Source organism: Sebastes umbrosus, chromosome 12, assembly GCF_015220745.1.
Source record: "Sebastes umbrosus isolate fSebUmb1 chromosome 12, fSebUmb1.pri, whole genome shotgun sequence".
NCBI lineage: Eukaryota > Metazoa > Chordata > Actinopteri > Perciformes > Sebastidae > Sebastes > Sebastes umbrosus.
In genome coordinates this window covers 21,848,485-21,874,825 of record NC_051280.1, presented here as the reverse complement: position 1 = coordinate 21,874,825, position 26,341 = coordinate 21,848,485, and the positions used below count along the sequence as shown (strand labels likewise).

At 41.5% G+C, this 26,341-nt stretch overlaps 1 protein-coding gene across 1 annotated transcript in view; it reads right to left on the bottom strand.

The window, feature by feature from the left end:
- Positions 1-22,903, bottom strand: part of dnah9l (dynein, axonemal, heavy polypeptide 9 like) — a 36,136-nt gene extending 13,233 nt beyond the window's left edge. The window contains exons 1-55 of the mRNA XM_037787543.1: positions 22,710-22,903; positions 21,938-22,133; positions 21,610-21,709; positions 21,094-21,305; positions 20,764-20,997; positions 20,365-20,532; positions 19,707-19,823; positions 19,420-19,557; positions 19,115-19,239; positions 18,487-18,682; positions 17,625-17,729; positions 17,342-17,533; positions 16,517-16,717; positions 16,092-16,427; positions 15,921-15,998; positions 15,792-15,847; positions 15,582-15,702; positions 15,276-15,445; positions 14,816-15,038; positions 14,606-14,722; positions 14,309-14,395; positions 14,021-14,179; positions 13,602-13,685; positions 13,346-13,504; positions 12,958-13,080; positions 12,002-12,124; positions 11,471-11,695; positions 11,159-11,377; positions 10,754-10,924; positions 10,428-10,553; positions 9,645-9,752; positions 9,426-9,557; positions 9,177-9,337; positions 8,674-8,830; positions 8,416-8,561; positions 8,203-8,319; positions 7,971-8,109; positions 7,395-7,487; positions 7,072-7,266; positions 6,693-6,770; positions 6,192-6,324; positions 5,742-5,869; positions 5,467-5,615; positions 5,230-5,380; positions 4,373-4,504; positions 4,095-4,268; positions 3,769-3,973; positions 2,865-3,030; positions 2,661-2,763; positions 2,179-2,316; positions 1,892-1,993; positions 1,635-1,796; positions 842-925; positions 309-418; positions 27-189 (exon numbers count right to left, since the gene is read on the bottom strand). Of these exons, the coding sequence (XP_037643471.1) occupies positions 27-189; positions 309-418; positions 842-925; positions 1,635-1,796; positions 1,892-1,993; positions 2,179-2,316; positions 2,661-2,763; positions 2,865-3,030; positions 3,769-3,973; positions 4,095-4,268; positions 4,373-4,504; positions 5,230-5,380; positions 5,467-5,615; positions 5,742-5,869; positions 6,192-6,324; positions 6,693-6,770; positions 7,072-7,266; positions 7,395-7,487; positions 7,971-8,109; positions 8,203-8,319; positions 8,416-8,561; positions 8,674-8,830; positions 9,177-9,337; positions 9,426-9,557; positions 9,645-9,752; positions 10,428-10,553; positions 10,754-10,924; positions 11,159-11,377; positions 11,471-11,695; positions 12,002-12,124; positions 12,958-13,080; positions 13,346-13,504; positions 13,602-13,685; positions 14,021-14,179; positions 14,309-14,395; positions 14,606-14,722; positions 14,816-15,038; positions 15,276-15,445; positions 15,582-15,702; positions 15,792-15,847; positions 15,921-15,998; positions 16,092-16,427; positions 16,517-16,717; positions 17,342-17,533; positions 17,625-17,729; positions 18,487-18,682; positions 19,115-19,239; positions 19,420-19,557; positions 19,707-19,823; positions 20,365-20,532; positions 20,764-20,997; positions 21,094-21,305; positions 21,610-21,709; positions 21,938-22,030 (7,884 nt within the window). The 5' untranslated portion in view covers positions 22,031-22,133; positions 22,710-22,903. The remainder of the gene's footprint in view (positions 1-26; positions 190-308; positions 419-841; positions 926-1,634; positions 1,797-1,891; positions 1,994-2,178; positions 2,317-2,660; positions 2,764-2,864; positions 3,031-3,768; positions 3,974-4,094; positions 4,269-4,372; positions 4,505-5,229; positions 5,381-5,466; positions 5,616-5,741; positions 5,870-6,191; positions 6,325-6,692; positions 6,771-7,071; positions 7,267-7,394; positions 7,488-7,970; positions 8,110-8,202; positions 8,320-8,415; positions 8,562-8,673; positions 8,831-9,176; positions 9,338-9,425; positions 9,558-9,644; positions 9,753-10,427; positions 10,554-10,753; positions 10,925-11,158; positions 11,378-11,470; positions 11,696-12,001; positions 12,125-12,957; positions 13,081-13,345; positions 13,505-13,601; positions 13,686-14,020; positions 14,180-14,308; positions 14,396-14,605; positions 14,723-14,815; positions 15,039-15,275; positions 15,446-15,581; positions 15,703-15,791; positions 15,848-15,920; positions 15,999-16,091; positions 16,428-16,516; positions 16,718-17,341; positions 17,534-17,624; positions 17,730-18,486; positions 18,683-19,114; positions 19,240-19,419; positions 19,558-19,706; positions 19,824-20,364; positions 20,533-20,763; positions 20,998-21,093; positions 21,306-21,609; positions 21,710-21,937; positions 22,134-22,709) is intronic.
- Positions 22,904-26,341: the final 3,438 nt, after the last annotated feature.

Here is a 26,341-nt window from a genome sequence, read left to right as displayed (position 1 = left end):
GCACACGTGTGGAAATGCATGTTGACCTTGAGGTCATTGATGCCGTAGCCTTTACGCAGAGTGATCTGGAACACCTCCAGCGAGCTCAGGAAGGCAGCCAGCCGACACAAACTCTGCTTCCCGCTGCCGCCGACCCCCACCAGCAGGGCGTTACCGTAGGGCGCCTCCAAGATGCGACTGATGCGACACCTGAGCACAAACACCAGAATTAATAGAGTGTGTTTGCTCTGCAGTTTACATACATGCTAATCTGTGTAAATCCTCCCTTGTGCATGTTAGCAGACGGTACGTGTGTGTGTGTGTTTTACACATGCTGGATCGCTTCTTCAAACAGCACCAGGTCCATGACGGCGTGCAGCTCATTATAATGCTCCAAAGCATCAGCCAGCGTCTTCTGGAGCTTCTCCCAGTCTGAAGCCTGACAAGACGGGCAAATAAACAAACCTGGCTCTCTAGACTACGAGCAGCAGTGTCCAAGTAACTATGTGGTAACTTCTGTAATTAAATGAAGTTCTTATCAAGACTTGAGTCGATTAACTTTCAATTCAAACCCCATACAGAAAAGAAAGGCAATTAGTTTGCTAATGACGGTGCATTCATCCTCATTTGTTTTCTGACAGATTAGACATGACAGCAGAATTTGTACCATAAGCGTTTTGAATATGTGAGCTACAGATAATCCGCATACTAAATTGATTCAAGTCAAAAACAATTAAACTCACCTATTTTATTACCACAGTTAATAGAGAATAAATGGATGCTTTAAAGGAGCAACATGGGGTCCAAACTAGCTTGTGTGTGTGTGTGTGAGTGAATGTGTGTTTGAGTGAATGTGTGGAACCTGGTGATAGCGAGGCTCTCCCACTCCCTGGGCAAAGTGACAGTACACCAGAGGCTGGTGGATAAAGATGGACTCGTCTATTCCCTGGAGGAAATTGGCAGAAACAGAGATATGAAAAAGGCAAGAAAATACTGGTCATGCTGCATTAAACTGCCTTCAACGGCTAGAAACAGACCAATTATTTCAGCTATACAGTATGACACACTGCCTAGAAACATCATCTGTGTTTTGTACATTCTTGGATCTGCCATAAGGGGATGCTGTGTTGATTTCAGTCATTTCTAAACTTTTTTAAAGTAAAGATGTTACGGTATGCACCTTAGAGGTGGCCGAAAAAATCGATGCATACAAGCATAGAATTGCGATATTTTGCGTGGCAATATTGTATTGATACATGGACGTCAAGTATCAATCTTTTATTATAGAGACTATAGATATTGGTATCATATGAAAACTATAAAACCTAAGGAATCGATTGGTACTCTGTCATGTTAGCTTGTCAGGAAGAACACCAAATAATGCTCCAAAGTTACGCTAAATTTTGGCGAGGAAAAACTGGCATGACCATTTTCACAGGGGTCCCTTGACCTCTGACCTCAAGATATGTGAATGAAAACTCAGAGATGAACAGAAGGAAAATGGTTTCTTATTAGATAAAACAGATGTTGATAAACTGCATAATTTGCAGTTGAGAAAAGGTAATAATTTGCAATAAATCGCAATATGTCTTATGACAATATTCAGCATATCGCAAAACGTTTGGTGATTCCCGATCCCGCTCTTTGTTTCTTACCTCAAAATATCTCTTGCCAGTGTCCAGCAGGATTTTGTTGAAGAGCTCCACGTCTTTTTCTTCCATCAGTTTGTCGGAGTAGACCCTGGAGCTCTCGTGCAGCCACAGGTGAACCAGGTCCATGGGGTAACGAACGCTCTCCGGTGGGGAGAACAGGATGCCCTACACGCCAACATACACAGGATCAATAATCGTGTGATTCAGTTACACACACACTTTAGGTTTTTTATCTGAACGACTGTGTGTGTGTGTGTTACCTGGAAAATGTTCGAGAGGTCTCGCAGGTTGAAGATGTAGTGGAAGCGTATCGCCGTTGGGAGGAAGTTCTGACTGATCTTTTGGTGCAGACAGATTGCAGCCTGGATGAGCAGAACCAAAAGATGGATGGTTGTAGAAATGGTTGGATAGATTTCGGAACAGACAGAGCAGATGGGCGTTATTATGCACAGAGTGATAAATTGATCGAAACCGATATTTGCATGGACTGGAACAAAGGAATCAGGTTTTAATGTAGATAAATGCAGCACCGTTAGTGAAGGTGTACCTGCATGAGAGTTCCTACTGAGCGGGAGACCCCGTAGCTGAATCCTCCCTGAAGGAAGTGAGCCGACAGGATGCTGGAGAAGATGGTAGCTAATGCATCGGCGCCGGGGAAATGTACCGCAAAGACTGAGAAATGCCTCTGAGAGGAGTAAAGAGACATGGGAAAACAACATTAAGACTCTGTAGTATGACTCAAAAGACAAAAAGTATCCGTCAAACTACTTCCTAATTAAATCATTTCATGTTATCATTAGTTATTAGCTTTCTAGGACATTCTAATTTCAATTTCACTTCGTTTTTTTTTAAGCTTGTTTATAATTTCTTTGTAACTTAATTGCTTCTTGCTTTCACGGCTGATTAAATCCATTCTGTGTTCATTTGCACCTTGATAGATGACCTTGTAAAAATGCTTGGAAAGCTAATTAAGTTAAGTAATTGTTGTAGGAAAAGCAATGGTGAGTATGTGCCACATGTTGTCTCTACCTGTAGTCTGGGGTTGATAGAGAAGCTTCCAGATGTTGGGTTCATACAGGTGATATACTGGCAGTTATGGATTTCCTTCAGCGCCAGTCGTTGTCTGTCATACCTACAAAGATTTTAAATTAAATTCAGTAGAACTTGTATTTACTGTACGGTACATGTGTTTGCATACAGATGTGGCTGTTTAACTGTGTGTGTCCGTCTCACCAGTGGTTGTAGTCGAGGTGCTGGCGTATGAGTGTGTGCGGCTGGACGGTCCCGTAAACGTCCACCTCTGGCATGTTGAGGTCGTCTATGAAGTAGATGAGTCTCTTGGCAGTGGGAGGAGCGAATTTACGACCAGCTTTCTTCTCCAGGGGTTTCTCCAGAACACCTGAGGTCCGTATAATGCAGAAGACAATCGATGAGAAATGACGAGAATAAACTGTTGGCATTGCAGTGAAGGAGTTATGAGATATGGATCTGAAAATGCAGCCACGAAAAAAAAGAATTAAAATTACAGGAATAAAATCAATTTCAAAGTTCAGCGAGTCGGAGTAAAAGCTTGTATTGTATTGAATGCTATGTAATCCGAGCAATATTAAAGGGCAAATGCAGTACAGTATGAGATGTAAACACACTGTGATACAAAGCAGGGTCAAAATCTTATTTGTAGCCAGGATTTTCTCTGTGTTCAGTAATAATATGAAATGTATAAAAGAGATTTTAAGCAGAGCAAGGGCATCTGAAAAAGAGGGGTAAGGTATCCCACTTAAACAAGAACACTGTCCTTTTTCAGAAATAATTGAGATACATCACTGTCAAGAGATAAAGTCAAAACAACCCTATATATTATTCTATACATGTGACAGTTAACAACACTTCTCTACAAAACATGTCTCTTATTTACCGAGAAAAATACTTACCAGTAATAAAGGGAAGTTCTGTAATTGTGAAAAATGTTAGATTATCACAATCCCAAATCCATTGTATTCCATCTATTATACATGATGTTTGCAGTTGTCCAGTATATCTGTAAACTAGCACTGTTATACGTTGCAAAAACCATACTGTGTCATTAATGTATTTACTTTTAGTAAGCATAAACCCTCCTCATTGCTATGATTCTTACGCTGCAGCATGGCAGATGTGGTGTAGTAGTTGAAGGGGACTTTAGCCACCATGTAGTCCTCCTTCAGCTTAGCCACTTTATCAGACACCAGGATGGTTTTGCCCACTCCGGCGTTGCCCACTAACATGATGGGTTTTCCTCTCTGGAGCAGCAGGTCCATGAAGTACGTCAGACAAATAGTTTCTGGAGTGTGCACCAACACAGTCTGAAACACACACACACACACACACACACACACACACAACGCATGACCTGACTGAAAGGGCTTGTTCACAATGTGGTCAGTAATGAGTGTAAACATGATGTACAGTACCTCTGTTCATTACCTGTAATGGTACGTCGGGCTCCAGCTCAAACGGCAGCATCTTCTCGCTCCAGGGAGTGAACTTTTTAGTCTCAGAGTCGATGAAATAGTCGAAGACGGTGCCCTGGGAAGGAAACTTCACCGCTCTCATCTCTTTAGACCACCAGCGGCTGAATTCAGCACGGTGGTCATTCAGCTGGAAAACGCAATATCAGCAATGTGAGATAATAATCTGAATTATCTACAAAGTAAAATACTGCAATAAAAAGCTCTTCAAGCAAACATTAAGTCACCACACACATGATCCTGGAAGAGAGCCCCTCCAAAGGCCCAGACGCAGGCGAAGACGAAATAGATCTCGTAAAGTTCTCGGGGAGAGTCAGCAGGAGTGTTGTCCTCCGTCAGCAGGCAGTCCAACAAGGAACACAGTGTCTGATCGGCCATAAACACATGAATGTAATATCTAATTGGACAATACATAGGGACGCATTGTTCTCTTCGACAAAATGCAAAAACACAACATAGAAATTCAACATCTGGCTGAATATATGCCATTGAATGATTTAATAATATTAAAAATAAATGTGGGCATTAATTCATTGATAAAATGTGATATAAATTGATATGCATGTTTTAAGTTGCTTCTTTATTTGTTTACATTTGTATTTATTCACCTATTTATCTACTGTTCTCTTTAATTTTTCTTTCTATTTATTTCTGAACTTAAATTTGTTTATTTATTTTTGCATTTATTTATTATTATTATTTATCAAAAACTATTTTTAAATTTATATATATTATTCACTATTAATATTTATTTATCTATGCATTATTTTCCCTTTGCAATTTCCCCCCTATTTATTTCTCCAAACTTATTTATTTCTGTATTATTTTCTTTTTACATTTCTTTTTACATTTCTTTATGTATTTCTGCCTCATTATACAAATAAATCTAAGTTAATAAAAATAAATAAATGAAAGGGGAAATTAAATAGAAGAGTATATAATAGGTAAATAAATAAAGAATTTATTAATCGCGTAATTTATTCATTTATTTATTTTTGATTTTGGCAGGTTCTGTCCTCCATAGTATAACACTGAGAAGACAGGATGTAAAGGTAGGTGAGACACACAATGAGCATGTTGTGTGCTCTCACCTTCACCATGCTGGTTTCCGGTATGGGAGTGATGGTTTTCAGGTTGCAGCGGACTTGTTCCAGGCAGTACGGCACGTACTTATCAAACAGAATGGTGAGGTTGGCTCGCTCTGATTGGGCCTGTCGGGTGTCTATCCAACTTGTCACGTACCTGAAAATACAATAAAGACGGCACCGCTAACCAACCGTCCATGATTTTTGTGTTTATGCTTGTGTGTGTGTGTGTGTGTGTCTTACGAGCTCCAGCCGAGGTCCTGTGGGTTGACGTAGAGTATTCCTGCCCGGGACACGGTAGCCGGAGTAGCAGCCTTCAGATGAGAGATCTCAAAGAGTAGACGCATGGAGGAGGACAAACTGATCCTCTCATTACTGGCAAGAGTCAGAACCTGGACAGAGGAGAGGATTTGTTCACAGCAGCTGCAAATATGTGTTTGGGCTTTGGGTCTTTTTGGTTGATGGAAATTAATGATATGAAATAGAAACAATACCAGAGAACCAAAATGCACTCTGACCTTATTGTCATCCATAACTGTGTTGAGTGACTCAATCCACATAGGGTCAATATCCCCATCCAGAACAATCCATTTGGGTCCATCGTGGCCCACTGAGGTCAGCTCTCTCATGGTAGAGGAGAACAGACCTAAAGGGAAGAGTCAAATATACAGAGGCATATCAATACCAGCACCACGTCATCATCACATCATCAAATGTCATATACTATCATTTAATGTTAGGAATTAAAGTCTAAAACTATTCAAACATGAGCCAACTCTTAAGCAGAAAATCTATTTTAACAAATTCTAATTAATTCTGTGAAGACTGAGGCTCGGGAATAAATTATAGTCTTGGCACCAAAATAACTCAACTGCTTGACAGCGACCCACAATCTGAAGTAAACACTGGTTCCCTTGATCATCATTTACAGCTTATTAAATTCCTGGTGAAATCCCCAGGCCCCTCACCATCTTTCCACTCTCTGGTCGCGGGGTGCAGGTATCCAAACAGCTCGTCTGTAGTCACAGCTTTAGGGTTCATATCGTTCCACACGGGCTTCATCTTCATGTTGGCGTACGTTCTATGGAGAGTCTTTAAGATCTGATGAATACATATTAGAAATATATGACACTCTGTGCACCCTGTCTTTTCACAAAAGCAAATCCCTCATTATTACTCTAGATAGTCCATACTGTAGATAGGAGAACAGTGAAATGTATCTTTAGCTGTGGGAGACTTTTCATTCTCATCCTAAAACTGTTTTGAAATTTGTTTGATGCTCCTCCAATGTTTTAATAAATCAAAGATCTAGAAAAATCCCCAAATTTAACAGTATACTTGCAACCCAAATACTCATGTATCTGGGTATGAGGACAATGGTTATAAGCCAACTCCTAATGTTGTTTTGAAAATAAATGGGCAAATTTTGTATGTGGTTTAATGGATACAGTAGTTATAGAGAAGTTAACCTGGCTCTTTCCAGCTCCTGGTCCGCCTACGACGAACACAGAGTGTCTGACAGCCAACAGCTCCTCCAGCTGGGTCACCTGTACACACACAAACATTGACTCACAATGGATTACTGATAATATAAATACTAATTATTATAAATTTAATTTCTTTGTCATAAATGACAGACCTAGTATATGTATGTCTTCATTCATGTTCCCAAAGGAATCAAGTACTCCTCTTGAGTCAAAACTTGCAATTGAGAATTATAATATATACTATAATAAAAATAAATAACTGTAAACACAGTGATAAAGTGTGTTTTATTAATTAAAATGATATATTTATAAATGCTCATTGGCCTGCAATCCTAAAACAGTGCCTTTTCTTATGAGGCACCTTTAGTATGAAGTTCTCCTCAGGCTGCAGGCGCAGTTCACTGACTGACTGGCGAACAGCGTTCTCCAGCTTCGGGTCTCTCTTCCTGGGCACGTCCAGCTGAGGAAACAGGTCACTGATGAGCCCGAGGAATATGGGCACGTCACTGGTCACTATCTTAGGCAGGTTGAAGTCCCTCAGCGCCCGCATCAGCACCTGGGCAGGAAAACACAAGTTTGGATGTCGTACTGTAAATGTACTCAGAAGGCACACAATTGTTCTTCCCCATACCCCACTATACATGTGAGATGCTTCAGTGTGAATGACAACAGATTGATGCGTACCTGTTCCTCAGGTCTGCTCCGCTCCTCTCTCTTCAGAGATCCAGCCACAACCAGGACGGATTTGATAGCCCTCAAACCCCAATCATAATGATCCTGACAGTGACAGTGATGAAAGAAAAGACTATACTGTAGAGGATATTTAAAGCAGCCCAACGGTATTTTAATCAGTCATAATGATCGGTGCAAAGACAAAACATATTTAGTGCAAGAAAGATGAGAGTGCATTTAGGAACTACAGTTATTTTTGTTCATATATGTTCACCATGTGCAAAAAAGTAAAGTGGAATAAGAGGGGTGTGGATTATTTACTTTTTGTAGGCCAGCATCTGATGAATGAGCAAACCATATTTCAATGCAGCCCTCTTGCACCATTAAAATAGAGACCCAAGAGTCAGTTCAGTGTTTTGGAACCGGTGTTGGTGTGTTGCTAAATATGTACCGTATTTCCCATGACTGTTAGCAAGAGTGCTTTTAATTCATTTAACATTCATATAAGCTTTCTAAATAGTGTTCAACCTGAAAGAGCGCCAGGAATAGTTACAGTATGTTCTGTATATTAAGTAGATTATTATGTACCTGTTTGGACAGCAGCTCCTTGCAAAGAGTGTAGAGACTAATGAACTTGCGCGCCAGCAGACGAGCGTCTATGAAGCCTTCTGCCACCAACATGATCTCACAGATGAGCTCAAAGTCTGGGATCACCATGGCGCAGGGCCTGAACAGTTAGCAAATGAATTATTCATCTTTGACATTTGTTAATTCTTGCACTTAAAATCTCCTCTTTTCTATGTCAGTTTCTATATCTGACCTGAATAGAGCCTTGAGGTTCTCTGGGAGCTCGGCCCTGCCGGCATAACCCGGGTTCAGAGTGATGAAGATCCCCACGGTCGGCTTCAGCTCGATCTCCTCTCCCAGGAAATGAAACCTACATACACACAGCACCAATTACACATTACTGACTGGATTAGCTGACAAGTTAATATGGATTGTTTATAAAGCACATCATTATTCCCACATCTACCTTTGCTTCTTGTTGCGTACCGCGTCCTGTATAGTCTTGACCTGCACGGCTACCACAGACAGCACTTCCACTGAGATCCTGTTGAACTCATCAAAGCATCCCCACACCCCCGTCTGAGCCAGACCCTTATAGATGTTACCTATGGACTGAAGACGTGTGAGAGGGAGTCAGCTGAAGGGTGGAATGAATACAAACAACAATATGAATGAATGGAGTAAATTTGAACACTACGTTGAACATCTGTCCTGTTCGTGTTACCTTGTAGTCCATCTGTTCTGAGCAGTTGAACACATATACCATGATACCCAGGGAGCGTCCCAGGTCTTTGGTAGTCTCCGTCTTACCGGTGCCAGCTGGGCCTGAGGGGGCGCCGCTCATTGTCAGATGGAGGGACTGGGTCAGGGTTATGTAACACCTAATGGAGATATGAAATCATATAAAAACATCAGAAACCAAAGTAATAATAACAATATGGATTAAATGGACTGGTGTATTTGTTAAAATGTTAAAATCAGATATGAGACTTCAATGCTGGTGTTTATGCCCTTATTTGTTCAGACAAAAACACTTGTTTCCTTCTTTACACTTTACACCTGGAAGGTATCTACTTTCAACCACTACACAGCTTGACTGGAGCACTTGGGTGTTAAGTGCTTATAGAGGAAAGGGAGCGTGCTAGACTTCTGTCTCTCAATAACGTGTACAATCCGTGTGCATGTGTATTGGTGTAGCATACAATGCTACATTTACTGTATGTGTACCTGTCAGTGAGCGGAGTGATGACCAGTCTGTTAGTGTTCCCCAGGTATTCATAGCTGAACTGGAACTGGGCGTCACAGATGTTGATGTAACAGTGTCTGGTTTCGTCGTCCCAGCGGTGGCGTAACTGGGACAGCCATGCAAAGGCCTGGCCTGTTGTCACCTGAGAGACACACACACACAGTAACACCAACATGAAGGTCTTCTTGCTTGCATGGTGCCTCATTCAACAAATCTCACACGAGCGTCACCTTCTGAGTTATGAGGTTGGCGACCACGTCTCGAGCGTGGACATCAATGGTGCAGACGGTCATGATTTTCTGTCGGTCCCCAGGAGTTAAATCTCCGAGCAGCATGTGGATCAGTGAGTTCAGCTGTGTGATCTAGAAAGAAAAAAACAGAATTCATCACTGAACAGAACAACCAACATTCACCCACCATCCTAACAATATGTGGATTTACAGCACCACCTGTTTCCTGTTGTAGTCTTTCAGAGCTGTCTCAAATCCCTCCTCCACCCGCTCAAAGGCAATGCCCACATCTGTGGCCCACCACACCTGAGTACCAGTCAACCCTACCTGTGAATGGAAAAGAAAACAGATGGCAGACAACAGATAATGTGTGTGTTTATGAAGTTAAAATGATAATTCTACAGATTGGATATTATATAGTGCTGCAGGAATGAGTCCTAAAACCCAGAAATGAGTTAGTATTTTAGCATTTCCTGTTCCCTCGTCTGGAAGTCGGTGGGTTTTTTGAATGGGTTAGCTGCCTAAAATAAGCTCTGTGATTAACACAAGCTTAAGCGATTTTAATGTTTTGTTCTATGATACAAAATATGTCAGTAAATATCCCAGCTCGTTAATTTTGAAGCCTTTATGTGTCTTAAAAATTGGTGGTTGATAACAAGTGGCTAAATGAGACTACTAAACGTCATCACATCGACTTGTCCGCCTTTATAGCCTCATTGTATATACTCACGCTCATGCGACCTTGGTGTAGTTTGTTTATAGCTTAACGTTAGCTTTTTACTTCTGGCGATTGCATTCACACTTCAAAAATCAGAAAAGTGGTATTATTTGTTAAGATTATCTTGCTGAACAAAATGTGTAAGTACCATCAACGTGTGTTTGCCACAGAGCTTATTTTCTGCAGTAATCCAAAACCCAATGGAAAAGGGCAAAGCTAACTTCCTGGTTGGCCTACAAAAATACGTCATCCCTGCAGCTCTATCTCTATCTGCTCTATCAGACCTGTGCAGGGTAGTCAAACAGCCACTGGTCTCTTGGTTTGTCCTCATAGGCAGCTACGGCCTCCTGGATCTCCTTTCGGACCGTGCAGCGCATGGTGCTCTCTAACGCGCTCAACCAACACTCTGCCTGAAGAAACACACAACATGTTAAAGCATAAATACAAATAGAATTGAAAAATATTTGAAAATGATTACACATAGCAACTGAATACACATACAATTATATACACTCTGTGCATATAATAAACAATACAGAGAAAGTTATTTATTATAGCTATATCATAGTAATGTGAATAATACTTGTATTTGCACAGACAGAAATCTAACCTGTCCTTCACAGACACACGGCTCAGAGAATGGGACGTATTCGCCCTCTCGGCTGTACATCCCTATAGCAACCGCCTCCCCATCCTCCTCCTCTGCTCCTCCACCTCTGTCCGAATCCTTGAAGCGAAGATCTGCTATGTTGTCAAACAGCTTCAGCAGGTGCCTGGTCACCTGGAAAATATAGTTCCGTTTCTATTTTAAAGGTTATGTTTGTTTACTGGCTGTAATCTCTTGACTGCAATTTGAGAAAAATGAAAAAAGAAAATTGTGTTTCATTCTTATCTTTATTACCATTCTCCGCTCCACAACACTAAGACACGGTTTGAAGAATATATTGAACTGATAACTACAATCTCTCTCTCTATGTTCTCTCTTGGAAAACATAATCAACTTGTAATCTGTCACCTGTTTGGGCTGCGTTCCCTTGGAGACAATCTCCAGCAGGTCTGAGGCGGAGACAAAGTAAAATCTGGGGAATGTGAGTCTCTTGGTCTCCAGGTACTCGGCCAGGGCCTTCTCGCACACAGACAGCCTCTGCTGCAACGTCTCCAGGTTCTCCAGAAAGCCGGGCTCGTTGGTCACCTCCACCACATTACTGTTCTGCACCACCTCAGTCATCAAGCTCTGGGCGACAGAAGGAGGGGTTAAATGGGAGACAAGAAGAAAAGGGATACACAATATAATGATATGGTGAGATGGATGCATGCATTGTGTTACCTGGAAGTCAGTGTGGATTCCCTGGAAGCGCTCTGCGTCGTTGGCCAGCTGGCAGCGGATGTCGTGGCTGTTGGTGAAGATGCTGTTGAGGTGGGCCCAGGTCCTCTGGACGGACATCCAGGAGGAGATGACCAGGTCGGCCACCATCAGCTTTCTCTGCCACCCGCTCACCTCTGCCTGGAAATACTCAACGTATTTACTCATCAGGATGTTCTGCAGCTGCACCTGAAGAGAAATAACAGGAGGAGCTTTACATGATGATCTGGAAGAACCCTTTTTAACGTATACTCAGACAAGTTAAATATTAAATTAATAACCATTCATTATGTTTCTGTGCATTTTATATTCTCATCGGTTAACTCTGTAATGTCAGACTGACAAAGAGCTCTACACAGAGGAATAAAACAACACTAGAAACAGAAATAATAAATCTAAGCCTGGGCCTGATGAGAACAGGGTTCAGCATTAAACTACTGAAATAGACTAGATATATCACATGCTGGGGAACATCAGCACAGTTATCACGCTCACCTGGTTGTCCTCCAGTGTTTCTATCAGATTCTCATCTGCTTTGAGCAGAGGGGTTCCTGTGCTGGTGTGAGTCTCATATGACAACGACATCACACTCCACGTCTGGGTTATCTCTGCCAAAACCTGGAAGTAAATAAAGCAAACGTTTCTTTACAAAAGGTGACATCTGCCATTTGAAGACGAGGAAAAACATACAAACTGTGCAGTAGGATGAAAATAAAACTTGTAAGAATGTTACCTATCTTATTTCTGCATAATGATTTGTGATTTCATCTTTCATATCCATTGTGAGTCTGCTTCATGACTATTTGGGTTTGTTTTTTTAAGAATATGGTGGTAAAAGTTACAATTTATTTGGGACAGTATTTGTCAGGAATATTTTTTTTTTAGATTATAAATGTATTTTTCTATGTAATCTCCAAGAATTGTCCCATTTACAGTATGCCTGGGTAATATAACTAAAGTGGTACTGAAGGAAGATAATTACTTGGCCAAAATCTTACTCGCTGCTGGAAGAAAGGCCATTATAAGAAACTGGATTGTGGCGGACTCACCCAGACATAGACAGTGGTTTAATATAATACAGGAAATATAGATGGAAAAAACGACTTATTCTCCAAGAGGGAGAGAAGATATTTTTAACAGAAAATGGGAAAATTGTATTAGGTTTAAAAATAAAGACAGTATTAGGACTGTATTTTATTGAATAATAATGTAAAATATTGTAAGTTTCAAAGTTATATTTTTGAAAGGCAATAAAGACTAAAGTGATAAAAAAATAAAATAATAATTTTTCAAACATGCCTCCTTCTCAACTGATCTCTGAACTGTTTCTGTAAATGCAGGTACTGTGACAAACCCAAAAAGGAATTGTCCTAAATACACTTGACCATTACAACTAGTGCATTGATATAGAGGACATTATTCTACTGCTGGTTGGTTTCTATGATTCTTACTTTCTCTATGGCCATTTCTTTCACAGCCTTGTCCACTATGTTTTTGACCTCGTCCTCCACACGGTGCAGCTGTAATTCCAACAGGTCCCCCAGGGTGGTGCCTTCCCCCATCACAAACCTGACCTGAGGACCAAAACGAACACACAGCAACCATGAGAGTGATCAGATTTCAGATCGGGATAATTGGGTTCACTGAACTGTGCTGGTCATTACAGGCCTGGACGTGAGCCTGAAAGGATAGCTGAATGAAGGTAGAGTACGTGAAGATTGAAGAAGAACAGAACTATAATAGAGTGGTATTGTATACAGTGCAGAACATCATTGATGAAACATTATTGAATCAGAAGGTATGAGACATTGAGAAGCAGCAGCTGAGATGGTCTCGTACCCCGGTGGTGTTCATGAGCTGCTGCCAGTGTCTCTCTCTGACGGCGGAGTTCTGCAGCTCGTTGACGGCTCTCAGAGAGGTCAACAGGTTCTTTACAGTCGACTCCAGACCCATGTAGACGTCCCACACCCGCACCTCCTTATCCAGCATCTTCATCTCCTTTAACGTGCAACAGAGATACAGTATGAGAGGAATTTACTGTTCTTCTCAACCATAGCAAAAATTTAAGATTTTAATGTTTGGAAGCTTGTTATACTTTGGCGAATCGCCTGAGCTCCATGTCCATCTGCTCAACGTTGATTTCTTTCCATGGAGTCTTGGTCCAATCCTCTATACTGGTCTGGCAACGGAGAGGAGAATGGAAAACATTTAATCTGTGATTCTCTTATGGGGAAAATCTATTTCCCGAATACAGTCTTCTTCTATCAGTTGAGATGAAGTGAAAAATGCTCCCTTTAACCTTATTAGATCACATCCCCGGTCAAATTGTGCACCTTTTTTTTTATCAATATATGCAAAAAAAAAAAGACAAAAAAAAAAAAATGTCTTTGTATTTTTATATCAAAACATCATCTTTTCTTCCTTCAAAACAAAATATGACATCTACGGAGCTCAAACAAAGCTAAGAAATCCAACAAAATCCAACATAATTGTTTTGTGCTGATCAACATTTACCTTCACAAAGATGACCATGTCCCAGACGGCTTTGACCAGTATGATGTCAGAGCGACACTGGCGTAGCTGCTTGTAGTCTGGGAAGCTGACCTCGAACAGATCAGCTGTGTCCTGCAGCCTCTTCATCTCCGCCTCCATCACTGCTACTCCTCGATTAGACTGGAGACATTTTGATACGCCATGGCTTAAAATTATATTGTTTGTTAGATTCTATTTAATTATACACTTAAAAGTGCTACTTTGCAAAGAAAGACTTTTAAACTTTTCTTTTTGTCTCCCAGTGCTCACCTTATCAATGAGTTTATAGTGCTCCTCCACATTGATCTTAAAGATTGGTTCAGTGCGAAACTGTTCTCTGAACTCATGCTGCTTGACCTAAAATGTGAAAAAAACTGCACATTTAGGATTCTTTATAGCTGAAGTTCCTATGAATATCTCTCCATCTATAACTGTGCAGCACACTGTGGGGGGTGTGTGGTGTCAGTCATATATAATGCAGTAAAGAAAGTGAGAAGGTTTCAGATATTGAGCTCTTTGTAAGGGGCAGCCACACTGACATCCTACCCTGCACACACACAGCCTCACCTCAAACCGGACACACTTCCTGCGTATAACTGAAACCTCATTCGATTGTAACGGCGCCACTTCATGTTTGACTGTGAATGCAATTTTCCTCAGACTCTTCCACTTCTCCGGCAGCTCCTGTGTTTTGTGGCAATAAAGGGGAAGAATGTAATGTAATTATAAATGTAAATATCTGCCAGAACTCATGAAAATGTGTGCATTGGTACAGACTTCCAGCTGCGTGTAGACGCTCTCAGGCAGCTGCTGCCCGTAGGTCTTGAGGAGCTCGGCGGTAGACATGAGGGGTTTGAAGTGCTGGTCGTCGCTGATCTGCCTGTCTCGTATGGCCATGAGGTGTCCCATGATGTCCACGAGGCCTGCATAGTCGCCATCTGACACCTTGTTGGAGAGACCACGGGCTGTGTCCTGGGCAAAAGACGATAATTCTCTCACGCTGCGGGATAGAGAGGAAGGAGGAGGATGTAAGTGAGGAGAGGTCAAGGAAAAAGTTTCTTCTGATGATAATATGAAATAAAAAGAAGCTCTAGTACAATCATAGCACCTCTACGTTTATTTATAAGGTTTTAAACACACAATAATTTGATGCTCTGTGTTCTATATTTCTAGGTAATTCTTATCTTTTTTTTGTATTTGTTGTCCATTTATAGTGTATGTCATGTGTGTGTCTAACCTCTGGTTGACGTGGTTGAGCAGGTGCTCCTTAAACATCCAGCTCCATCTCTTGATGACATTCATCAGCGTGTGCTTGAAGGGTCTGATGTCGAGCTGCAGCCAGCCACAAAACACCCTCCTGTCCTCCATCTTGCTCACTCGCACATACAGAGACTCAAACAGGTTGATCTGGAGTGAAGAATGATGCAGTGACGCAGACAGGAAAAGACCAGAGACATGACCAGCTCCATTAAAAAAAAAAAGAATTGTGCTCAAGTCAGTTTTTAGGTGAAAAGGCTGCTTGAAATGTAAATGTGAAGCACACCTGTTCTTTGAAGTTGTCCAGGGTGGGTGGGTTCTTTTTCAGCTCATAGTCGGCATACAGCTCCGCTTCCTCTGTACTCAACACGTGGCCGTACAGCAGGAACTGCCTCATGAATTCAGACCTGTGAAAGTTGAGGAAAAAAGATTGTTTGGCAAATATCCTATTTATAATTGTTTAAATGATGAAAACGAAGAGCCATACACTTCTGACCTGTCATCAGTCCAGAGGTAGCGGTAGCTGGCAAACGATCCCTGATACTCTCTGACCTGAAAAGCAACACAGTCTTTACAAGCCTGTAAGCGTCATACATGAGCCTCCATGTGTGTACAGAAAACGTACCTTAGTGATAGCTGTGCGTGCCCGTGAGCGGATCACATGACACATCTCTGACAAATCCTCCATTTCATTTATGTCGCACTACAAGACAAAGAAACAAGATAGCATTTGACAAGGGTGTGTGTGTGCAGATATATTTCTGTGTATGAACCTATAATCCAATCTACACAGCACCTGATAGTTATCCAGCTGTTTATGCTTCGCCACTCTGGGAATGAAGGACGCCATGTTGGTGATGCTGGCCACCATCTTATCCACAATATCGTAGAAGTTACCACTGTGGCTGAAGTCCAACGAGGGGTCAAAGGTCATCTCGTTGCTGTTGAGCACCAGCTGGACCTCAAACAGCGGTGTGATGCGCTGGGCTGCGTCTGTGTTGTCCATGAGGTACTGCAGGGAGCAGCGTACCGCGCTGGAGAAGCCCGTCAGGATCATGCGGTCCACGTAGTCCGTGTAGGACTGCCACTCACTGCCGTCCAGGTCTGTGACACCGAGCAGAGACTGGCTCTCCTGGAGCGCAGAGGGAAAGTGATGTGAATATGAGAGAGATCTGCAGTGTTTCTTCTCTCCAGCATCAAGAGTAAGGAGAGAGAATATACCTGCAGCAGTTTGTGTATTTCCTCCCCTGTACTGCTGATGAGTGTGTGCTGTTTGGAGACACTCTCTTCAATGTCAGAGAAGATGAGGAGGGTAGAACCGCGGCTCTTTCTGGTGATGAAGGCACGATGACTGAATTTCCCCATAAGGGCCTGGACTGCCTCCACGTTAGCTTTAGTCTTCTGGACACGACTAGAAATGCTCTGGCGATAGCAAAAGAGAGGAACTTTTACAGCCAGTAATTATATTCCCTTTGGTTGACAGCTGCATGTTGCTTTTGTTTTTAGGAGTGTTTGCTCTAATAGAGGAAAGCTGGCATGGACCGCATCAGGGGAATGCCAGGATTCATGCTTCATTGGCAGGCAACAGTTTCACTGCAGCTTTTGATATTGCTATTGAACAAACTTTACAAAATAAAGCATAACTTTTTTATATTTCAGCACAAAATGCAACTGAGACAGGATCTTTTCTCTAAATATAGCAGAATAGTGCGAATCAGTACAGTGAACTAAAACTGAAACTAAAATGGAATATATCCTTTAAGAAAAACGAAAACTAAACTGAAACGATATTGCCTAAACTAATAAAAATTAAAAAAATGAACGTAAATTTGTTTTAGTTTTTTAGCTATAATATATCGCAACCGGAAAAAAACGAGACAGCATGAATTTCCGTCAACTCTCGTGACAAACCACAGAAAACTATTATAACCTTGGTGTAAATATGCTGCTGCATATCAAAATAGTGTTGACTGAAAAAAACACCATTTCATTTGTTGGCAATACAGTCAAACGATTTCTTTAAATTACACAAGAAACGTTCAGTACCTTGACCAGGTCTCGTGTGCTCTGGATGTAGTCCCACAGGTCGTCCTGAGCCCAGCTCAGCTCCCGGAGGGCCGGATCCAGCTGTCGCCTCGTCCCGTCCATCTCATCTTTCACCAGTCCAAGCTCTATAGCCAGGATGGTGCTGTGGAGCTGGTTGTACCACTGGGTCACCAAGGTCAGTGTCTGTGTGTACTACAGGATGCAACGCAGCGTTAACACTTAAACTCTGATTATTCTGTAAAGATACTATATTCAGTGCAACACTAGAAGCTTGGCTACCCACCATGTAGAGTCTCTCCCGTTTGGAGTAGAGATTGAGAGCTGCTTTAGAAATGTTTTGGTTCTTCAGCATGCCCAGATACTTCACCTCCCTTAGCACAGATGTCAGCTGGGGACAGGCAACGAGAGAGAGAGAGAGAGGAGGAGAAATGTAATAACCAATTTCATGAATCCAAAGTTATTGTTTTGTTTCCTTTTACCGTGACAGCAAAAAATCAGAATAAATAGCATCAGCATCTTAAAGTGGAGATCTCATTAACATTAGAACACATTGCACACACACACATACACACACAGCATTAGAAGAAATGCTCACAGTACATCAGATAAATTGTTAATCCCTGGATTATAGTGCCTGCTTTGACATTGCTGGTTATACATATTCATTGCTTCTGCACTTTTCACTTTGATTTGATGTTGAGTGCATTTTTGTGATTTTCTTTATCTGTTTACATACTGCGGTTATTGCTGCTAATGCAAAATAGTTCCTCTGTTTATTGTAAACAAACCACAGGTTGCTACTTATGTTTATTTGAGACACATCAGCTACAGGATGCTGCAAAGAGAAAGTGGTGCAAACGTAAAAGCTTTCATAGTAATCAGTGATATGTTGCAGAATAAAATTATATGTACTGTATATATTTAAATGCTTTAACCTCGTATTTGGGGTGTAAACGCAAACATGTTTAGTTGTGGAATGACTCGTATAGTCTATCATACATTTTCCACTATAATTTAAGACTGCAGGCACCAATTCCACTCCAGACAAAACCATGTACACTTAATACAAATAGATTCAAAACATATTTGAACACTGATTAGTGTGTTTAATACGTCTGTTGGTGATGCGTCTACTTTGGGCTTACTGCAGGACTGAAGTTGACCTGGAACAGGCCTGTGTCAGTGTCCAATGTGAGCAGAGGTTCCTTCAGGTGGGTCTGACAGATGTCCTCCAGGCCCTCAGTCCACTCTGAGAACAGCTCCTCATCATGCTGGTCCAGAACCTCCAGGACACGCTCGCACTTCTGGAGGACATCGTCGGCTTCAGCAGACCCCAGAGGCCTGGAAGGGCAGTGTTGGGGAGGGATAGGAGGAAAAGGGAAAAACCAAACAAAAATGAAGATAAGGAGTAGAATATAAATGCCATCTGTATCTTGTACATGTTTGAAAAGTAAACTGTATTCTTGCATGCTAGAGTTTCATTCCAAAAATAAGATTTACAAGATTTATTCTAAAAACATTATGCCTGCTCTACTTAAAGGGGAACTTCTGTACTTAGGGAGTACTACTGCATATGTGAAAAAAAGTTGTATGAAGTTTTTGTGGCTCCAGAGGGAGCTGCGTGACATCAGATAGATTGCCTCAAATGATGTCACTTGAGTCGGCGTCGGTTGGGGCTGAGGACTACAAGTTTGAACAACAAATCTGCTGGATGACAGTTGTTGCATGAGATAATTGTGTGTGTGTGTGTGTGTGTGTGTTGTTGGTCCGTACATATGAGCCAGCTGGCAGAGGCTGCTCCTGTTGGTGAGGATGCGATTCCGAAGCTCCTGGGACCACTTGAGGTTGCCAGCCACTGACGGCATATTCTTCGCCAGGACAGTACAGCCTGACCGCAGCTGAAACACAAAGGATGAATTAACAAGAAGTTAATACCATTTCCAAAGACGCTCGTAGCACACATTTAGCCAAGTTGTGAATCATAATATGTGTCATTTTAAACTGAGACGTTCCTAAGTGTGTCAATATTCAAATTTATAAGTCATCGACAATATTTATTTCTCTTCAACCTCTCTTACCCCGTCTCTGTGTTGATCCAGTATAAACTGACAGTGGTCTACTTCCTGGTTGAACATGTCCAACAGCACATTGTAGTTAGGAGAGAACAGCTGGTGGATCCTGGGTCTCTCAAGCAGGGTGCTGAAAATCTTCAACAACTACATGGGACACAAAAACACAGTTTAAGGACAGTGTTTATTGTATACATTGAGGTATGATGTATCCACCTTGTCCCTGAATGACCTGGAGGTATATCACTAAATACAGTAATGGGATTGTTTAAACGGTCAAAGTGTAACAGACTGACCTTAAAGGTTGACTTCAGGTTTTTGGAGTGCTGGAAGGCCAGATTGAGGACAGTCCCCAGCCTCTGGTCAAAATCTCTGTTCTGCTCCATGAAACGCTGATAGTGACGAAAAAAATCCTGGACACAAGACAGCATTAGACAGGAAATTATGGATATCTTCAGTCCCTTTCCTGATTCAAAAGCCACTTATATTATGGGGCAATGTTTATTCCATTACATTTTCATGCAGCACTTCAAGTTCTCCTTAGCTGAGTTGATCAGTATTGGCTTGAATAACACACACTTTGAAAAAAATATATTATAACACACATCAATTTCAGATTCAGTTCCAGTTTTAATTGGCTGAGTCACACTGGAAGCCCTTGTAAAATGGCTGTAAAATATCTAGCAAATTAAATCAAATTGATGCACTGACTAATAACGTCTGCTGTCACTGATTCGTGAGTGTTGCTTAGCAACTACTTTGCTTTGCTAGTTTTCAATTACCGCACTGCTGGGCGGAAAAATAACATCTAATTGTTGTTTTTTTATTATTCGGCTGTGCCTGTCAATGCCACTTATTGCGGTGAATCACAGCCCTTTGGGGCTTACTAATTACATAGCAGCGTGATATCAAAGACAACTGTAGCAAACAATTTCACCACAGTGTAGGCCTCACATCGTTCGTGTAGTCCAGGGGGTCGTATTTGCTCTCTCTGAGGGACCTCCAGCGGTCGTGAAACTCCTCGCTCATACTGAAGACCATCTCACTGAGGACTTTCCCTCTGGATCCACCCAGTTCAACCTTCTCCAGTTTCAGAAAGTCCAGCGCTGTTGCAAAAAGTTCCTACAGATGAAAGGAAAAAAAAGTCAACAGCAGTTTTGATATTCACAATAATAATAATACACAAATATACATTAAAAATGAATGTACAGCAGTTTACTTGATGTAAATGTGTTGGGAATAATGTCTTCTTGAGGCAAATTGATCTAGCATCTTCTTTTAGGAATTACAGACACGTGCACATTTCTAATCTTTCTATAAAACCAACACAAACATGCTTGTCAACCCATGCACCTCGATCATAAGCAGCCTCTCCATGATGCGGTCTGACCGCTGGAACACAAGCGTAGCCGGAAAGTCCCACAGCTTGATGGCATGGCTGTGTTTGTAGTACTTGGGGATCCGCTGCCGGTGAGTGTGAAACAACTGCTTGAAGGTGCGCAGAACTGAGATGGTTATCTGGACTCTCTCCACCCCCTCCTCGAGCTCCATCTTAAACAGCTCTTCTGGGATGAGGTAGGCAAAGGCCTGGATTCAGACACACAATCATATTAGGAATATGATATTGATAAATATTCTGTCTCCCTCTCTTTCACACATACACAGCGACCAGCATCACTGTACCTTTTCAATGATCAGGTTACAGAACTCCTGCAGGAGGACCACCATCCGTTGCGGGGTGCAGTAGTACTGGGAACGGCTCCAGATGAGACAGAGTGTGTGGAAAAGAGGAGGCAGTAGAGCGTCTATCTGTGGGAAACTCCTCTCTTCTAAGCTGCTGATCAGTCTCCTCAGAGGGCGTAGATACAGATCTATGTCCTCTGCTTCCAGCACCGCTATGGTAATCACACACAGAAGTATTAACAGTTAATTTAACAGAATTAAATTCACACAGTTGCGTTCTTAGATTGACAATTTCTAGCAAGAGTGGCGAAGTGATTGAAATGTGATTGGCACACAAAAAACACACAAGTTATTTGTGTATTTGAAGATTGAAGGAATAATAATAGCTGTACACTCCGGATGGAAGAGTAGTACATATTAAGATAATGACTGAGAGGTCGGGCTGTGAGAGACTAGATGATAGAGAGAGGAAATTGATTAATTAGCACTGATAAATGATGAGTAATGCTGATCTACCCTCATTGACTTTGAGGCATACGTCCTTGAAGGAGGAGTAGTAACTGCTCTTGACTCTTCTCAGGATCTCCATGATGTGCTCTGTTTTGGGGCTCTGGATCTGAAAACAAGGAAATCATAGTAGGATGTACACTCAGTGGTCACTTTATTAGGCACACCTATACCATATATTGCAATTCAATACAACACCCCTGTCATAAATACTACCTTAACAAAGTTTATAATGTTCAATTTCACCTCTATTACTGACACTTTGAGAACTTTCAGTTTACAATTTGAATTGACTGCACCCCCTGCCAACTTCCACAGAACCAGTGTCATACTGTACCTGTGACTGGATGCCCAGCAGGTTTTCCCTCTGAGTGGTCCAAAACTGGAGCTCCACGTTGGGGCCTGGGTGGTCTCCCCGGAGCAGCACCATACCAGAGTCTTTCTTCAGGACGTTCCATATCTGTCCAGACCACTGAACTATCAGAGTTTCTATAGAGTATAACAAGCCACGGTCCAGTGGCCAACCAGTGGGGCTGAGGGAGACAGAGAGCGGGGCGATCGGTGTGGGTGAAAATGGCAATATGGGCTTTGGATGATGAAAGTACTGAAGGTTGACTACAAATAGGACTAAAATATTACTCTAGTAAATTGTAAGTGTCATCAAGTGTCAACTGAAAACACACTTAACTGCTGTTTTGAAGATATATGATGGCAACCGGAAGTAGCCTTTGATTGGACCTCGCTTTTTATTTTTACTTCTCTTGAAATCTTATTAAATATCAAGAAATACAATAAGCGTGAAAACGCCAGTAAAACGTTACATTTTGTGACGTCTTTATTTGTATTTATATTAATAATTATATTTATTTTGTTGCTTTGTCGAGCAGCAGGACGTACGTCACTTCCGGTTACCAGTTGAACAGAACCGTTGAGGAGTTTTAACGAATCTGGAAATGCGGTAAGTGTCGTTAAAAACGTCCTGTTAGGTTTTTCCCCCAAAAAACATTTATCTAGGAATAAAGACCAGCATATAATCTTTCATTTTTAAATAAAAAAATACAAATTTAGTTAGTTTATATTAGCTTTAGCCACTCATTACACACACTGACCCGAGTACAATGTCCTGAGGCCGAGCTCTCTCCACAGACAGCGGCAGCGGCAGCAGAGTTCGTCCCTCGGCTCGGCCTCTCAGAGTCACCACCCGGCTCCTCAGCTTCTCCAGGTGCTTATGGATGTCATCCGACACCACCCGAGGCCAGTCCTCATGGTTCAGACCGTTGGACAGCACACACAGCAGCACCTGTGCAGTAAGTTACACACAAGCTGTTTTAAGATAAGATAAGATAACATATTCCTTTATTAGTCCCGCAGTGGGGAAATGTGCAGTGTACAGCAGCAAAGGGGATAGTGCAAAAAACAACAAACAAGATGCATCAGCTAACACAGTAAAAAAAAAAAAAAGACCTGAACAAGGTGTAACACAATATGAACCATTTAAATGGAAGGAAGTATAAAAATAGGAGCAGTATATACAGTATTGACAATAAATAGACTATTAACAAAATTGCACAAGTGTAAAATGATATTGCACAGTATGAATTACACCTGAGTAGTACTGATAGACAGTTGGTGTACAGTAAAGTGCAGTTCTTGTCAGTTTTTTGGTGTGTATGTGGTCTATCAGGAGCAGTGCTGGTTGTGGAGTTACTCAAGTACTGTACTTAAGTATGGAGGACTAAAGTTTCCATTATAAAGAATAATTACATAAATTACTAGATTAAAAAAAATTAAATAATAAATAAAAAGAAATGTAGAAATAAAAGCCTTGATTATCAAATAATTGTGCAGGTTAATTTGAAAATAAACATGCATAGAAACGAATCCTGGTTGAGGAATGCCATCCGACATCAACGTGTGACCAGGTTAAGATAAGATATTCCTTTATTAGTCCCGCGGTGGGGAAATTTGCATTGTACAGCAGCAAAGGGGATACTGCAAAAAACAAGATGCATCAGCTAACACAGTAAAAAAAAGAGCTAAACGAAGTGTAACAAAATATGAACCATTTAAATGGAAGGAAGTATAAAAATAGGAGCAGTATATACAGTATTGACAATAAATAGACTATTAACAAAATTGCACAAGTAGAAAATGATATTGCACAGTGAAAATTAAATGAAATTCCACCTGAAAATATCAGGTTATTGTCAAGTTTTTGGTGTGTAAGTGGTCTACTGGGAGCAGTGCTGGTTTTGGAGTGACAGCTGCAGGAAGGAAGGACCTGCGATAGCGCTCCTTCACACACTTTGGGTGGAACAGCCTGTTGGTGAAGGAGCTCTCCAGTGCTGAGATGGTGTCCTGCATGGGGTGGAAGTCATTCTCCATCATGGATGACAGCTTAGCCATCATCCTCCTCTCTCCCACCACCTCCACTAATGCATAAATAACCCATCATGTATTCTTTCTTTGTCCTGCCAGCATATTCTTTGTTGGAAAACCCAAATCTTCATTACCCTCACACCTGTATTAGTGTATTGGACACACACACACACACACACACACATACACACTAGCCCACCTCAGAGATGACAACAGGTAGGTGCTCCATGGGGTATCCAGGCACTTCCCCCAGCCGGAGTTGGTGTCTGAATCCTTGGCGGCCGATTCTCTTTACGCCCTTCTTTAGCACACACAGTAGCTTGGTCTTCCATGGTGGGGACGTCTTCTCAGATTCAAAAACAGTAGGAATGCTTTCAACTGCATTGAAAGCACTAGAAATAAGTAGTGACTTATTTCAAAAAGTGTGTATGTTAGATGGAGTGTAGATTGCAAACCCAGGAGATTTTGTGTTACAGCCTTGGATGTCAGCTTATTATCTGAAATGCACTTTTCAGTATGTAATTGTGATTGCAAGATGGTGTTTATATATAAATTCCCATGGTGTGAGGAGTTTTGCTGCTATCTTTATTTAATGAATTGTGTTTTCATGCCACCCAGGCAAACGGATGATGAAATGTGCCTCATCATCAGCCACTCTGCACGTATGCACACAGTATCTCTACCTCAGGGATATTAGTATACAGAATTTCTAACATGCAGTGCATACAGAAAACAATAGATGAGCTACACCATTAAATATTTACTCAAGGCTATAACCATAATTGAATTTGCCTACAAAATTGACTTTAGCCAAGATGGGGAAATGAAAAAGAAAATGACACATTTATGAAAGCAGGTACTTTAACTTTTTTATAAACTAAGTGTGTTTATTTACCTTTTGGCCTGTGTGTATTTCTTACCTGAGCATCCCCTGCATGCAATGTCCCTCCAGGTCCAGTGAAGAGCAGCAGTCTATTGGTCCAGATGTGGTCCAGGAAATCCAGTATAATCTTCTGGTTCTCCTCTGCTCCGATGAAGCGGTTCCACTTATCCGTCTTCACTCGCAGCACACAGAAGGCCTGCTCTCGAAGGAAGTCCACCCTCTCATCTGACAACACCACCCCAGCTTTGAGAGAGGGCTCCTGGGGTACACGCACTCCCCCAACTCCTCCACTGCCTAAACCTCCGCTGCTACTGCTCGTGCCGGTGGCCTCAGCCATGAAGACTCAGCTGGCTGGAAGAAGATATTACCGGTAAGTCTAAGGCTACTACCACTTGATTTGGTGTGTAGGGGATGTGAAACCAGTGAGATAAAAGATACAAACTCACCTCAATCCTCCTTGTCAAGATCAGAAGCTATAAACCCAATCATAACAATGCTGCACTCTTTTCTACCGTCCCAACGTTATGTGTCTTCTCCTTTCTCCAGCTCTGAGGGCTGTCAGCTGGAAAAGTGATACACACCTTGATGGAGCTCGTCACTGTGACAACGCAGTGTGTGATGGCTTCATTATCCTGCATGGCGGAGGCTTGTTTGTGTAGCCTGTATGGCCTGTAACCCTATCCTGTAACCTGAGCCTTCAGAGGAGACCCAACTACAGTGACACCTCCGGGACAGGTAAGGATATGACACTTATGATGCACTTAAGGTTTTCAGTGACATTGCAGTATATACATTTTTTATTGGTGAGGGCAGAACAGTTGGATTCAGATTTTTTGCATTGTTTGGGTTTTATTATTTTATATGTGGAAGAAAATGTGGTAACTGCTACTGAAAATAGAGATTTTCTAATATAATCCATATACAGCAGAGGAGGTCTTTTGTGTACCCTCACCTACTAATGTATGCAATGTGCATCATCGCCACATGGGGGCAGTGTGGTACAATGTTTCTGACAGCATCCCTCAACTGTAATCCAAAGTGACCCTGGCCATGACATCCTATTACACATTATGCCATTTATAAAAAAACATGGAAAAATGGGACATTTCTCTAACTGTGTTACTTAAAATACCACAGCAATGATTACCCCTTTAAAGATCCTTCACTTTCTGAGTTTAACCTTAATACATGAATGTAATTTTAAATGGGCTGGCAGAGCTTTTCTGGGATGTCTGACATTTGAGTGTATTGTTAACCTTATGGTCATACATTTGATCCATACATAAGGTTATGTAATGCCTACAAATGGATGATATAAGCATCCCCTCAATAGAAGGCTTGTCAAAACCTAATGATTTAACAGCTGTACAATGTCTTCATCTCTAGTATTCCTACATAATGTCTATATGCAGTTTAACCAGTCCCCATTAGATTATACACGGTTTCCTTGTTCATACATCCACTTCATTTTCTATAATC